This window comes from Rhinolophus sinicus, chromosome 2 (assembly GCF_057876585.1).
Source record: "Rhinolophus sinicus isolate RSI-liver-muscle chromosome 2, RSI-T2T, whole genome shotgun sequence".
Lineage (NCBI taxonomy): Eukaryota > Metazoa > Chordata > Mammalia > Chiroptera > Rhinolophidae > Rhinolophus > Rhinolophus sinicus.
In genome coordinates this window covers 151631328-151648220 of record NC_142502.1, presented here as the reverse complement: position 1 = coordinate 151648220, position 16893 = coordinate 151631328, and the positions used below count along the sequence as shown (strand labels likewise).

The following is a 16893-nucleotide window of genomic DNA, read 5'->3' as shown; positions in this document are numbered from 1 at the left end:
TTCTGATTTCACAGGTATCAGTTATATAAGCAGAGGAAAGAGACTTAAGAACAATAGCAAACCAAAAGAAAATCTTTGGTATTGTGTCTGACGAATGCATATAAACATATACAAACTAGCAGTTTCTGGGTAGAAGAGCTATAAACTACAATCTCACAATATTTAAGGATGTCAAAGATTTGAAAGATTGTAGACATTTCAGTAGCTGATGAATATAATGCTTTTGGGAATTACTATGCTAAACATGAAAATGAAAATGACTAGGGACAGATTCAACAGAGTAGAGGTGTGGGCCATGAGATTTATATGATCAATAAAGATTAATTCACTTAGTCAACAAATATTTACTGAATACCTATTTTGTGCCAGGCAGTGTAGCAGGTACAGGGGATTCAGTAGTGAACAAAAAGTTTTTTCTTTCATGGAGCCCACGTTTGAGTGAGGGAATACAGAAGGTAAATAATCTTAGGCGGTATTAATGTAATGAAAGAAAATGTAAGAGATATTATAGAACACAGATGGAAGAGAGAGACATTAACAGGCATATCAGGGAGGGTTAATGCTTCTATCTTAAGATCTTACCTATTACTCGACTTGTAAGAATTTCTTTATCAGAAGATCCAATCTCTCTTCTAAGATAGTTTGTGGGAATTCTACCTGCTGCAGCAGCCTTCTGTCTATAGTCAACCTGAAGTAGCAATGAAGAAAATGAAGTTTATTTGACTGCTTTTTGTCGTTAACAAACTAGTCCCTAAGAACTATTATACTGTGATGACGCTAATTCTGCTGAGGTAGCTAACAACATATTCCAGACTAAGAGTGGAGAATATTTTATTTACTTTTAGCATTTTGTATCACTGACGGAAAGGAGAGCTGATAGAAATGTTTCAGCAAATTCATTTTTCAAAAGCCTACCACTTAGCAGTCAGATGACCACCTAGCCTCACTACTCCCCAAAGTAGCTTATTCTGGTTAAGTTGAACATTTTCTTTTTGGTATCAACTCTGTTAGATATAACTGCATCTCCCCCTTATTCATAATAGAAAGATGCCATAAAATTGTAACGAACTTTTCATTCTTCAGCAAACATACTCATATACTTGCAGACTCATACTGAAGGGAAACCTATGAAGCAATGGATTCATTGTTTATTCAACATCAAAAGTACTCATGCACTTGAACTATTCTTTTCAACTTATGAACCTGAACATTCTGAAGTATGCTAACTAATATGAGAATTCGTTATGAAGCAATCAGTTTAAGTTCTTTTAATTACTCAGTATCAAACAACTAAGGAAAATCATTTGTTGTGGGAAGTTTACGTTTCACATTCACTAGACACTGGACAAAAATATGACAAAATCTACATTTATGCTATATGATAGTTTGGATAAATCAGCCAATACTTACCACCAAAGGCATGAACTGGGAAGGTGAAGGTTTTGTTTTACTGACCGCTGTGACCATCACCGCAGTATCACCTGACTTAAACACAAACAGCAATACTTGCAAATTCTTTTAAAACCAGATATTAACATATAAGTAGTGACTAAATGAATCCTTGCTCCAGTTCAACCCAAAGAAAGAAAACTGTTATCCATGACCCAGTGACAATGAAAATAATTCTTCACAAGCAGTCCAATCTTGATCCCTTCCGCATGATCATGGTTGTATTAGAAGTCATTGAGCTTTTCAAAAGCAATAGAATTAAAAGAAAAAATGCTCACTGACAGCTTAGTCACATCCAATTATATTTTCTATTTCTTATGAGGAAATTTAGGCTATACTTAAAGAAAAACTTTCCATGTATTACTATGGAAGAAACCAGTAAAGTCCTTTCTCTAGAAAAGCATTATAGAATTTATTAACGAAATAAAATAGGACCCCAAGTTTGGAAGAGATCTTACAGGTCTAGAAATGGTCTGAATTACCATCACCACAATTCTCAGAAGTTATATGATGTTGTAAAACTATTCAGTGCCAGTCTCTACAACCATTTTTAAGATGACAGTATAAAAAACTGGACTTTTTACCTGTACGACAGCAGAACCATCAGCAAATCTGGCCAGTTTTCCAGAGGATATTTCCAATTTTCTGTTTAAAAATAAAAATTCAGTACAAAAGGACTTAAGTCATCAGTCAGCTTAGTAAAAAATAAAGAAGATTCTAACAGAAGAATTAAAGGTTACCAAGTCCCACAGGACCCCACCCAGCAAAAATCAAACAAACAAAAATGGGACAGAGTTCGTAATCATTATTAAAAGTTCAAGGGGAATTTAAGAGCTGCTTAAGGGAAAATATATTATAGAAACCAAGGTACAAGAGTAATTTAAATGAGAAATAAAGTATTTTAGGGGTAAAGAAGTTCTTTTCCTAAATGTTAATTCCCATTTACCATCTTAGTATATAGTTTCGTCATCCCTTGCCTTGTTGACTAAAGTAGACTTTTAACCCACAGACTGGATCATTTCCCTATTTAAAATCGTTTAAAATTTCCCTATTGCTTTCAGGACAAAATATATACTTCAAAAATTGCCTACAAAGACCTTCGTGCTCAACAATGGTACCAAGACACGTCAATGGGGGAAAGACTAGTCTTGCAACCAATAGTGCTGAGACAACTGGATATCCATATGCAAAAAAGTTAGTAAGTTGGACCTCTTCTTCATACTATAAATAAAAATTAACTCAAAATGGATCATAGACCTAAGTATGAGAATTAAAACTATAAAATTCTTAGGAATAAACATAGGAGTAAATCTTCATAAACTTCTAAGTCTTCTTATATATGTTATCAAAAACACAAGTGACAAAAGAAAAAAGATAAATGGGACTTCATCAAAATTAAAAACTTTCATGCTTCAAAGGATATCATTAAGAAAGTGATAGAAAGGTGGGGGGTGTAGATAATTGGGAGGCTGTGCATTTGGGGGCAGGGGGTAAGTGGGGAATCTCTGTACTTTCCCTCGATTTTGCCGTGAAATTAAAACTGCTTTTAAAAAACTGTCTGTTTTTTTTTTTAAAAAGAAAGTGAAAGAAAACCCACAGGAGAAAATATTTGCAAATCATATATATCTGATAAGGGACTTGTATCTAGGATATATAAGAATTCTTACAACTCAACAATAAAAAGACAACCCAATTTTAAAAACTGGCAAAGGATTTGAATAGATGTCTCTCCAAAGAAGAATCTACAAATGGCCAAAAAATACATGAAAATATGCTCAACATCATTAGCCAGTGGGGAAATGCAAATCAAAACCATAATGAGATATAGAATCAACCAATAGACCAAGATGCTCATGGATAATAGACTTATTGGGGTTATCACTTTGTGAAGTACATGAATATCTAATCACTATATTGTTTAATACACCTGAAACTTAAAAAAAAAAAAAAGGATGCTTAATGACTAATTATCAGAAATGCAAATTAAAACCACAATGAGATATCACCCTGCACCTGTCAAAATGGCTATCATCAATAAATCAACAAACAAATGTTGGCAAGGATGCGGAGAAAAGAGAACCCTTGTGCATTGTTGGTGGGAATTGGTACAGCCACTAAGGAAAACTATACAGTTCCTCCAAAAATTAAAAACAGAACTACCTTATGACCCAGCAATCCTACTTATGGGTATTTATCCAAAGGAGTCCCAAACAGTAATTCAAAAAAACATATGCCCACCTATGTTCACTGCAGCATTATTTAGAATAGCCAAGATATGGAAGCAACGTAAGTGCCCATCAACAGACAACTAGAGAAAGAAGATGTGGTACATATATACAATGGAGTATTACTCAGCCATAAAAAATAATGAAGCCTTACCATTTGCAACAACACGTATGAACCAACAGGGTATTATATTAAGTGAAATAAGTCAGACTGAGAAAGACAAATACCATATGATCTCACTTTTATGTGGAATCTAAAGAACAAAATAAATGAACAAACAAAACAGAAACAGACTCATAGATAAAGAGAACAAACTGATGGTTGCTAGAGGGGTGGGGGTTTGGGGAGCTGGGTGATAAAGGTGAAGGGATTAAGAAATATACACTGGTACTTACAAAACAGTCAGGGGGATGTAAAGTACAGCATAGAGAATACAGTTAATGATATTGCAATAATTATGTATAGTGCCAGGCAGGTACTAGACTAATTAGAGGAATCACTGCATAAATTATATAAATGTCTAACCACTATGCTGTACACCTGAAACTAATATAAAATAATATTGAATGTCAACTGTAATTTAAAAAAAAAAATTATATTAAAAAAACCCACAATGAGATACTACTTCACACAATCTAAGCTGGTTCTATGTTGGTGAGGATGTGGAGAAACTGGAACCCTCATCCACTGCTGATGGAAGTGTAAAATGGTACACTTGCTTTGGGAAATAATCTGGCAATTCCTTAAAAGGTTAAACACAGAAGTACCATATGACCCCACAGCTCTACTCCTAGGTGTAGAATATACCCAAGAGAAAAGAAAACATATGTCCATGCAAAAATTTGCACATGAACTTCCATAGCAGCATTATTCATAATAGCCCCCAAATAGAAACAACCCATTGTCTGTCAACTGATGAATGAATAAACAAAATGTGGTATAATCCATATAATGGAATATTATTCAGCCATTAAGAGAGTGAGGTACTGATACATGTTACAATATGGATAAACCTTGGAAACATGTGAAGTGAAAGAAGTCACAAATTACCACATATCATATGATTCAATTTATATGAAATGCCCAGAATAGGCAAATCCCTAGAGACAGAAGGTAGAATAGTGGTTGCCTGGGATTACGGGGTTTGGGGAGAAATGGAACGTTACTGCTAATGAGCCAGAGATTTCTTTCTTAGGTGATGAAAATGTTCTAAAGTTGATTATAGTGATGATCGCAAAACTCTATGAATATACTGAAAACCACTGACTTGTACGTTCTATGTGGGTAAATTGTATGGTATGTGAGTTATATCTTAATAAAGCTAACATATATATGAAATAGGCAGCACTGTCACCCTTATCTCCCAGTTTCTGCAGACATACAAAAAGAGGTTACTGAGGGTTTGAAACAGATCAGCTTACTCCATTCATAGTAAGTTATTTGTAGCTACTCAAATGCACTCTGTCACCTCTCTGCAATTGCACTTGCCACTTTCTCGGCTCCTTTCTCCTTGCTCTTCAAGATTTACCCTCAATGACAAGCTTTAGGGTGGGATAAATATGCCTCTGTGCTCCCTTAGCAACCTGTCCATACCTCTCCCACAGTGATTTTCCCAGGACTGAACTTGTGTTTATCTTACTCCCTCATACGGTGCTCAATATGTAGTGGAGTCTCAATAAAAAATTTAACAGTTGTCTCAAAGACTGCTGTATTAAATACACACTGAAAAAACACTTACCACAATAGTACACAACCTCCTAGGGCATTGCAAAGAATGCGTATGATAACAATATAAACTGCATGGTACACAGCAGTCACCCAACAAATGTTAAAAGCAACAAGCTTAGAACAAAGATAAAAAAATGTATTTACCCAGCAGGTATGCTATTTATGAATCCAGTTGTTACAACACATGACACAGGTTTAAAAAGAACTAGCTACAAAATAGGTCCAGGTTGACTAATGAATAAAAGATTTAAAGTAAATCATTTATGGAAAATTTGGAGGGCAGGGGCTGATTTTGTTGCTTTGAGTCGCTAATGCCTACCATATACCATGTTTCCCTGAAAATAAGACCTAGCCGGACAATCAGCTCTAATGCGTCTTTTGGAGCAAAAATTAATATGACCCAGTCTTATTTTATATTACATTATATAAGACCCGGTATTATATTACATCATATTATATCTTATTACATCATATTATATCATAGCATATCATATATCATATTATATCATATCATATCATCAGAACTGGTCTTATATTATAGTAAAATAATACTGGGTCTTATATTAATTTTTGCTCCAAAAGATGCGTTAGAGCTGATTGTCCGGCTAGGTCTTATTTTCAGGGAAACATGGTAGGTAGTAGGTATCTGTTGAATGAAATGTTCTGGGTCATTTCTTCAGAGAGGAACGTTCAGTCCTTGAAGAACGGAAGAGATATCCTCTCCTTCAAAAAATCAGAATCAAAGAATGCCAGAGGTGGAAAGAGCCTTAGAGATCATCTAGTCTAGGGGTCAACAAACCACGAGTATATAGCCTGTTTCTACACAGCTTTTCAGATAAGAATGTAGTTTTACATTTTTTAAAGGGCTTGTAAATACACACAAATATGTGACAGTATGCAGCCCACAAAGACTAAAACATTTACTATCTGGCCCCTTACAGAAAACTGTTTGCAGATCCTTGGTCTAGTCCAGTCTCTTCATTTTGCAAAATAAAAAAGTGGTAATTTGTTTAAGATCAGTCATTTAGTAAGTTAGGGAGGAATGCTGGATTCAAAACCAGATTTTTCTGTTTTTTTGTATGAACTAGGGTAAAATGTTTTTTAAAGTACATGTAAAAAATGTAAAATGTAGATATACATATACATATATATGTATATATATACACATATATATAAAGTAAATGTTCACAGTTTCATTATTTTAAAAATGATTCAAGTCGAGTTTTTAAAGTTATTTTAGACGTGAATGCTGGCAAAAGTACTCCTGGGAAAAGTATGGGCTTTGTAGCAGAGAAACACGAGTTCAAAATTCACTTAGTTTCATAGCACTAGCTTTGTTGACTCTGAGAAAGTTACTTAACCATTTCTGAGTCTCTGTTTTCTTAACTATAAAATGGGGTAATAGTACCTTTACTTCAGATTTAAAAAGAGGGTGTCATACAATGGGTGTTCAATAAACTGACGTTTACCTTCCCTTCATACGCAGGGCCACGCTTTTAGGCAGTAAATCGAACTGGATGACGTAAGCATCTATTGTCAGCCCATTATCCCGAGAAGGAATGTTTCCTATTTCGGAGCCTAGGAATCCCCGAAAGTAAAGAGAATGGAAGTCAGCTGGACTGACTTAGCTGGAGAAAGGAAGCCCAGAACTGGGCAAGAGGGTGGATCAAGTGCAAAGGACAGGAGACTGGACGACAGGGAGGGAAGTGGATGGGTGCCGGGAGACAGATTCCAACCCGGACAGGGAAATTTGGAATGTAGGTTTGGGGTAAACAGAGGGGAAAGAGACCAGAGGTGCTAGACTCCTGCCCTGGGGGATGAACGTACTTGGGCTAGCAGGACAGGATGACTTGTGAAAGGACAGAGAACGCACGTCACATCTTACCTGCTGCCTAAGTCCACGGCCACGGCACGGGACCCCACGCCACCCCATAGTGCTCGCACCTGCAACTGGGTGAGTGCCCGATCCCGCCCTGGCAGACGGAGGGGGCCATCGCCCAGCGGCCGGAGCCGGAGGCACGAGCAGCAATGCCTGGAGGCCGCCATGACACCCGGCACGCGACCAGCCCGGGCTGCGCCCTGATTGGCTCACTCTGCAGATTGTGGGGCGGAGCCTGATGCAGTTTCGTTTCCGTGGTGCGGGCGGAACCCCGGGGACAGGGATACCTTGGCCACTTTCTACGAAGACTAGAGAGGGTCAAACATATCTGAACGCGAATGTGACAGCTTGTCGTTTTTCAGTATCCGTCAATAGAAGGCAATCAGAAAAATAATTCTTCTTTTTTTTATTGCTATCATACTTTAAAATAAAGTCCTAGAATAATGTGTTTAATAAGTAGAGTAAATGTAGTAATAATGGAAGTCATCAGACAGCACATTATTATTGTTTGGCTTCAGTGACCTGAGAATTAGAGTTTGTGTGGGGGGCCATGGAAAGAAATCTCTCTCTCCCTTCCTTCGCCCTGATTTTTATTTTATGAATTTCACACAACAAATGTATTACTGCAAAGCTAGTTTATTTTTAGTAAGTTAATTTTATTTATCATTTACCATTGAAATTTCTCATTGACTTGTGAAAGGACAGAACTTGTGTTTATCTTACTCCCTCATTGAGAAATTTCATTACTCATATCATTTTAGATATCTTTATATCATAATTTCTGATTCATTTTCATTTCCATTATTATTTATTTAGCAATTCATTTCTCCGCTTCTTTTGGTCAAATATTAGTATTTTCTAAGCCAACTCAAATGCAAATGCCAGCTACTATTTTTAAAAAATATTTTGGAAAATAAAAAAAAAATTTTTGGAATTTGAATTTGATAAATATTTAGGGAGTGGATAAATCTTTCTCACCCCTCTTAATATGGTTTCTTGAATAAACCAATGGTAATTTTTCTATTATGAGGGTCATATTTCTCTTTTAAGGTTATAACCCCCTTCCCCAAAGAAATTGGAACAACGAAACCCAACACACACTCAAACATGATTTTAAGAACTAAAAATGTTAAGCTCCAAAGAGACAAATGATTTGGTGACAAAGCAGCTCCCTGACACCTTGCTTTCATGGTGTCATGATAATAATCACTATTATCACTGATTTGGAATTTCCATGCCAATAAAAGTGATCACTACTAACTCTGTTTATGGGTATTTAGTGTTAACCTATAGTTTTTGCCTCTTCCTCTGCCTTTGACTTGACCTTGTGTTGCAGCAGTGTTTTCAAAATCAATCAATTGATTTTGAAACCTGTCGTAACAACAAATGTATCAGAATCTACTTGCCATAATTCAACACGTCTTTGGGTTTATATGATAAGAATACTAAATTACCTTTTGATAACATACTTAAGTACTGTATAATCATTTTCATTCAGGCAGTATTGCCTAACAGTTTAGAACATAGACTTGGGGTTAGTCCTGAATGGTCCCAGTCTTGGCTCTATCACTTGCTAGTTGTCTGTCCCTATCTTTCTGAGCCTCAGTTTCCTTATCTATAGAAATGGTAAATAATATGAATCTCACAGGGTTTTGTAAAGATTAAACATGACAGAGGATGTAAGATGTTTATCACAGTACTTGGCACATTGTCTGCACTCAGTAAATGGTAGATTCAGCTTTGATACAGGCTTTTCTTAATTTTCCCTCTAGTTTCCTCTGTTTGAAATACTGAACAATCTTCTTTCCTTCAGACCTCCATGGATGAGTTAGCTTTCATCCAGCTGGAAATGCTGGCAAGCAGCATTTATGGATTAAGCTCATATGTTTCCTCACACCAATCCAAAATAATTGAAATGGTAGAATTGGATTATAAACTCAAAGGCAAATGTGGGTACTGAACTCTTGTGCTAGCACTTTGTTATGAAGAAATCATACAGATGATTCAGACTATGTGTATATTAAACATTTTAATATTAACAAAGAAACAAAAATATAAAAAGTTTACATTCTTGTGCTTGTAACTCTGACGCATGATGTATGAGGTTCAATTTGAGACGTCACATTCTAGAAGCGTAGCTCTGCCAAATATAGGTTGACAAACAAAATATGATTTAAACGGAATTTCTTCATCTATACCTGTTGAAGGACATTAAAGGTGATCCAATTTAAATTCACCAGCAGTGTTACTCAGATCTCCTTTTTTCTTCAGCCTCTAATGATACTGAATCAAAATAGTTACGCTCTGAGTAGCAATTTCATTTAAGGAAAGCATCATTGCATTAAATTATTGTTAGTTGAAATTTAATTTAGTTTGTAGTTTGGTTTAGACAGTCTATAAGGAGTTCATGTCGTGTAATATATTTGTACATATTTAAGCAACATAAAAAGTATCAGCAGACTCTGAGGGAGGTTCATGAAAATTTTTTCCCTTGAAAGAATGTAGCAAATTCAGCTTTAAGACAGCTCTGCACCATTGCCAGACAGAGCTTTCTAAATCACAAACCTAATGGTGTCCTCATCCTGAATAAATTTCTTCAACAGCTCCCTAAATCTTTAGTCTACAGGATAAAATCTAAACTGTATGGTGTGGACTATAAACCTTTCCTGTTTAGCCTCATCAATTTCAAAGTGTGCCCTATTTCCTTCCTTCCCTCTCCTCATTTTATATTCCAAGTAAACTGTAGTATCCGTTCCCCTCTAACACACTACCCTTTCTCCTGCCTGTGTCTTTGCATGTACAATTCTCTGTGCTCGGCACATATTCCCTCCCATGTGTCCATCAGGTCTCAGCTTCAATAGTATCCTCTCTTACTTCCCCAGGCTGACTTATGGGTACAATCTGTTTTCTGCATCCCTTTACACTGTTCCTCAGAGAAAGTCTCTCGTCACATTCTTGCCCCTCTCCCGGCAGTAGACCACTGTTACTTATTACCCTGGAGGTGGGAGGGAAGGCCAAGCTGTTCTCTGCTGTTCTGATTAACCTTCATTCAGTCTTAGGAAGGTACTGTGTACCCACACATTGCGTGGAGTAGCATTCTCAGTGCTCAGGCCCCTCTCCTAGCTGTAATTCTGGGCCCAGCATGTATTCTGCCTCTTTCTCAGGGGTAAAGGGTTATGTCCTGTTCCTTCTCCCACCTGCAATGGGTTTCCACAGTGTCTTAAGGGTGACAGTGTTTGTTACCTTCCCGCAGGACGTATCACTTTTATTTCTATAGAGAGATAGGGGAGAAGAATCCAGTGGGGCTTCTGCTCTTCCCACATTAACTGCTGTCTTCCTTCCCCAGGCACCAGGGTCTTATCTTTCCTTGGAATTCGTATCAGTTAGTTGCTCTGTCACTTTGACTTTGATGGGTTCTAGAACAGTTGTGAATTTTCAGATTGTCTGGCTTTGTTGTTACTGTTGCTATTGTTAATGAGGGTGGGGTACTCTTTCCAGATTTCTGCAGGCTCAGCAGAAGCCAGATCTCATGCAATTCAAGACCTCTCAGCTCCGCTTGTCCAGAGAAGTGAAGGAAAGGTAGAATTCGTTCTTTCACTATTTTTTTTAACTCCTCTTGCCTCCATAATTTTTATGGCTCTTCCAGGATTGGGACACAGGAAGAAGCAGCAGAAGAGGGATGAAAGAATTCAATTTCTGGAGCCAGTGGAGTTCTTACTCGACCTATACTGGCTGGTTTTCATGTTCACCATTGCTTCAGACTCCAAAAGTTGGCTATGATATGGGGTGTATATGTGGCTTGTCTGGGACCACCAAACCACACACTTTCCTAATGTGGGTACAAGCAGGTAGAATTATAGCTTGTTTCAGCCACTAACCTGTTTTCTGCCCTGCCTTTGCAGGTGGCTCTAGTCAGCTTCTGGTTGCCAAATTTTCTTATGTGGGAAGCAAGCCCTAGAGTCTACATTCTTAAATGTTCCTATTTGGCCACTTTGTAGTAGCAGGATGGACCCTCACCCAAAATTTGGTTGAGATGTTAAGAATGGTGTGACAACTCCTCCCCCAGCACACACACCAAGTAGGTATGAAAAGGCTTATTACTTACACAATGAGGTGGGTTGGGTGAGCAAGACAGACTTCACAAGCTGATCTGAAAATGGGTTGAGAGAGCAGGGAAAAGAGACTGGCTTGGAATTTTATTGTGGTTATGAGGTGTAGCTGAGGTGAGGGTCCCTATGCATGGGTAGGCAGGGGCTTGTGTGGTTTGAATTTCCTACTGGTACAAAAGGGAACAGCTAAGCTTTCTTATCAGCATGCTCAGAGGTAAGACACAAGGGTTAAAAGTTATCAATAATCAAACATCAGAAAATGGATTTAAATTCTTTATTACAGTCCTCCAGCTCTAGGGGGACATTTGTCAAGACTTCCTGAGAACTCTCTTCCTGTATTTGTTTCTATTTCATGGCAGCACAGGGTGATTCTATAATTAATTAACGTCCAATTGAGGAGGAAATGCCAATACTTTCCTTATTCTCTATTAGTGCTGCTCTTGGGCTCCTATTGCTTAGTTTGGTTGAGGGTGGGAAGGGCAGGGAAGACTCTGTCTTCCTCCACAGAGAGGGGAGGAAAAATGCCACATAATCCCTCACTAGGCTGACAACTCCCTACCTCAATGACTCTCTTCATGTCCATGTCTAAATTTCTAGTGTTCTCTGTTTTGGCTGGAATGGGTAATGAGAGTTGATAATTGTGGACTGGTTCTGCTATCTCATATCTTTACAGAACTAAATGCAGCTCCCCCATCGGATTGTTACTTAAATACTCATGTTGGGATAGTGGAATCATCCTTCTCACGAAACAGTTTCTTTAAAGTCAGCATGAAGGAATAGTAATTGAGCACTAAAGCCTAACCTTGCCAACACTGCATGGCGTGCTCAGTCAAATTAGTTAAGACCATTGTGGTTTATATTAACTGTGTTTGTCATTTGTAATTCATGTGGATTAAAATTTGGAGGATATTTTTGGAGTTATTTTTGGTTGATTATGCTAGTGGGAATTTCCGACCATATTAACATTTTCTCTTGCTCCTTGAATTTGTTCTGTGTTTTCTTAACAGGATAATTATGTCTTTGATCTAATTATTCTGGAATAAGCTGATTTCGGAATAGGCTGGATTTAATGTTTGCTCAGGAACAACGTAAACCACCCCGTACCCAATTTTCTCCTTCTCCCTTTGACAATTCACACAAAGAGCTGATCAAAAGAGAAGCAATCCGTACTTTTGAGTTTTGGCTCATTGCATATGATAATGTTGATCTAAATTTAGACTGTCTTGGAGCAACTTATGGTTTTATAGTAAAATACACTTACTGTGTCTTGGATATGAAACAGGTGGCTTTGCACTATTCCTTGAAATGTTTACATTTAAAATAAAACTTGTCTTTTTGTGGCTATACCCATGCACAGTCTTATGAGAAAGGGAGGCTTTGAAGTTGAGCAGTAATATTAACTTTAATATTCTGTTGTCTTTTTCAGTCTTTCACATAACTTTCACATAACTTAATTTCCATTTGGGCATTCACACTTGCATTTTCTCTTCCTTTAAACAATTCCTGTGTTTTTTCCTACTTCCAAAATGCATCATTCTCATTACCACTAAACATTTATGGAGTCTATACCATTACATGAGAAAGCACAGCAATTTCTATAGCACATGACTGCACATTTTTTGCCCTTTAAATACAGAATCACATGGACTCCCAACAAAGCAATACCAGGGTGAAGAGGGCATATGTGATTTCTTTTAGGCCTCTCCCTAGTTCTCATTAGGCCTCCTTTAATCTGGTTTTGGCCTTAGGTACATAGTTTAGTTTAATTGTTTCATAGTTGGTTTGCTCCACTCTCCCCATCAAAGTTTAACTTCTCCTTCTTTCCTAATATTTTCTTAAATTTTAGTTTTAGCTTTTAGTTTTTGTAAAGTTTGGTGGCTTTGATTGTTAAAAAGGCATACTTCATTCAAACCTTGAGTTCTATACACATTCAAATTGTTACCCCTTTTGATGAAGAGGTAAATTTGGAATTGGTACTCAAAGTATTAGTGTTCCATTTCAACAATAATTTATTACGGAGTCTGTTGGGGATAGACACTATACTGTTTCACATGTATTATTTTACTTAATTGTAGAGAGTAGGGAGCATGGCCATACAGATTTGGCCACATATAAATTTATGAGCTACAGTATGTGCTATGGGGAATTCAAATGATGTGGAAGACTGTTTCTCTCTTGAGAAATTTGCATGGAGACATACAAATACAGTGAGATTATATTTTGAGATACTAACTTATTCCTCCTTTCTAGTATTTTTCTTCTGTCTTAACACTCTGCTCTACTCAGGAAATATATAGGGTATAGTATTCTCACTGCTTTTTCTTCCTAGGAAAGAAAGTAGAAAGTATGGTCAATTATGTTGCAACAACTATGTATAGAGCATGACCTCTTCTCTTTAACATCATCTCTTTAAAAGACAACAAGCTGAGAGAAGCTAAAGCCTTGTGATTTTAATGAGGCCTTCTTTTGTGATTTCGTTAATGAGGGTTAACGATGATAATGTAAAGCTACTTTGCACACAATCGTCCATTTATTAGCAACAGCTCATGCCTGTCTGCAAAGCCACTTGTTTCATGTACTATAAAAAAATAGAAATGGGAAGAATACAGGTTGATATAAGAATTACTTTCCCATTTTTGAAAAGATAGCTTAGAGAGAGGATAAATCCAGGTGGGAGAGGGACGGCAACAGGAATGCTACGGAAGCTTGAGGGTCTGTGAGTGAGGGGATGTCCGCCATATGAGCTACCTTCAGTTCCCTAAAGGACCATGCTCGCTTTTGCCCTAGTGATTTTGCTTATGCTTCTTCTGTATTTGCTTGAAGTGTTTTCTTACCTACATAACTTTTGGTTGATACTTTTCTTTCAAATCAGGTGTGTTGTTTCTGTTGGGAGGTCTCCCTTAACCCACCCCAGTCTACTGAGTTTCTGTAAGCAGTAAAGGATTATTATTTTTTTATTGGGGAATATTGGGGAACAGTGTGTTTCTCCAGGGCCCATCAGCTCCAAGTCGTTGTCCTTCAATCTAGTTGTGGAGGGTGCAGCTCAGCTCCAAGTCCAGTCGCCGTTTTCAATCTTTAGTTGCAGGGGGCGCAGCCCACCATCCCATGCAGGAATTGAACCAGCAACCTTGTTGTTGAGAACTCACATTCTAACCAACTGAGCCATCCGGCCGCCCCTCCAGAAGCTCAATGGCAGCTCGTTGTCTTCAATCTAGTCATGGAGGGCACAGCTCACTGGCCCATGTGGGAATCAAATCAGCAACCCTGTTGTTAAGAGCTCGCACTCTAATCAACTAAGCCATCCAGCTGCCCCAGCAGTAAAGGATTATTAACTCAGCAGGCCTGAGCTAGGCAAACCCTATACATTCTAAAGGTCTTCAGGGCTGGCCTTTGACCACCTACTGGGTCCGTGAAATATCCTTCCTGGTAAGAGTGTCTTTGTATACCTGAGACTTAAACAGATAGTTTATGCTAACAGCACAATTTGTAGTGAAGGCCTGTTGTTTGTTTTTGTTTTTTATGCCTTGGGCTTTGAGCCATCTGTATTAGTTTGACCTTTGGTTGAGGGGCTGGAGACTGAGTAACTAAGGTTGGTCATGTAGGTGCTCCATACCTACATGACTGACCTACCCTCTCCCCTCCAATAAAAACTCTGGAACCAAGGCTCAGGTGGGTTTCCCTGGTTGGTAATGCTTTGTAAGTGTTATAATACAATGTTGCTGGGAGAATTAAGCTCTGTGAGACTCCTCTGGTAGAGGGCAATTGGAAGCTTGCATTTGGTTTCTCCGCACTATGTACCTCTTTCCCTTGCTGATTTTAATCTGTAATGTTTTGCTTTTATAAACCATAACTCTGAGTATAACAACTTTTCTCTATCCTATGAGTCTTTCTAGTGAATCAAAGAACCTGTGGGTGGTCTTGCTACTCTATAATAATTTTTGGTCATAACACTTACACTGTTTATTCATTCATTAATTTATCCATCTATCCATCCATTTGACCAATAATCTACTGAATGCCTACCATGTGCCATTTTGTTAAGCTCAGAGGTAGGAGAGTGAACATGAGAGGCAAAAATCCCTACCTTCCATGATTTTATAGTCCGATAGGAGAAAAGAGACAAGTAAACAGATAAATACAATTTGGTGTGGTAGCATCTATGATGTGCATAGCACAGGATGACATAGGGAACAGAGATCAGAATCCAACACAAACAGGTGGGGAGTAGTATCAGGTAAGGCTTTCTAAAGGAGGTGAAGAGCTGCTTGATAAGTAGGAAAGTGGCAAAGGGACAGAAAAAGAATGGTTAATGCAAAGCACGCACATATACAGAAGCCAGGAAGTGAGAGAAGAATGAAATAAATTAATTGGGTCTGGATAAGAATGTTTGAGGGAGAAAGTGACAAGAGATGAGGCTAGAGAGTGAGCCAGATAATGCAGGATTCTGTTAACCATGTTCTGTTAACCAGTGTGATCTTTATCTTACAATAAGTGGGAAACCATTGAAGGGTTATAAGCAGGGGAGTGACCCGATTGGATTTATTTTTAGAAAGATCACTCTGGCTCTGCTTTGTAAGAATGGATTGAAAAAGCACAAGAATGTAGGGAGGTAGACTCATTAGGAAGCTATGGCAGAAATCTAGATATGAGATGATGGAGGTCTAAACTGAGGTGTTGGAAGTTCATTGGAGAAAAGTGGACAAGTTTACGTGATGCTTAAGAGAACTGATAAGACTAGGTGATACATTGGATGTTGGGGAGAGGGCATGAGAAGAGTCAAATATGACATGGCATACCTGTATTAGAGAGGCGTGAGCAACTGTGCTTCTCTTGGAGAGGTGTGAAGAAGGCTAGATTTGGGAAAACAGATGAGTTCCGGTTTGGTCATGTTGACATTATTTAATGATTTCCTTCTGCCCTCGTCTGTAAGCTCCATTTGGTCAACCGGTTATCCCAACATGATTTATTAAATATAATCTATTCTGCTATAACTCAATAGTACCATCTTAAGGTATTTCTTAATACTTAAAGTATGTTATCAAAATAATTGTTTCAGTAGAAAAGGAAATTAGGGGCTAGAGAGTTTTAAATTGGCAATAACCAAGTTATTTTTTGCTGCAGTGATTTCATAAATAAAGGAATTTTGAATATAAGTGCATTTAGTTATTAAATGCTAAAAATAAAACACTATGTGAAAACCAACAAAACAAACTTCTTTATTTTCTTTACATTGCACTCACCCCAGAGCCTCGTTATGCTTTATAATCTTTCGCTTTGACCTGACAATTTTACTTGCAGCACACCTCACAAGCACCAACGTAAATGTAAGAGCAAATATATGCCCAGGTAAATAAATATTGAACCTGCCAACAGAGTAGCCAGCCATTCCAGCAAAGTGGCTCTGTGTCCTATGCTTTGTACACATTTTCTCTCCTCACTTAGTGTTAGCTCCCTATCACAATCAAATTAGTAAGCTATTGATCCCATTATAGCTTATGTGTT

General features: G+C 37.7%; 1 protein-coding gene across 2 annotated transcripts in view; it reads right to left on the bottom strand.

Moving 5' to 3' along the window:
- The window catches only part of PNPT1 (polyribonucleotide nucleotidyltransferase 1), a 41161-nt gene extending 33678 nt beyond the window's left edge, over positions 1-7483 (bottom strand). The window contains exons 1-4 of one of the 2 annotated variants that reach the window (XM_019719732.3): positions 7289-7483; positions 2034-2094; positions 1411-1485; positions 583-688 (exon numbers count right to left, since the gene is read on the bottom strand). In XM_019719732.3, the coding sequence (XP_019575291.3) occupies positions 583-688; positions 1411-1485; positions 2034-2094; positions 7289-7449 (403 nt within the window). In that variant the 5' untranslated portion in view covers positions 7450-7483. The remainder of the gene's footprint in view (positions 1-582; positions 689-1410; positions 1486-2033; positions 2095-7288) is intronic. The other variant, XM_019719742.3, reaches the window with a different exon arrangement.
- Positions 7484-16893: the final 9410 nt, after the last annotated feature.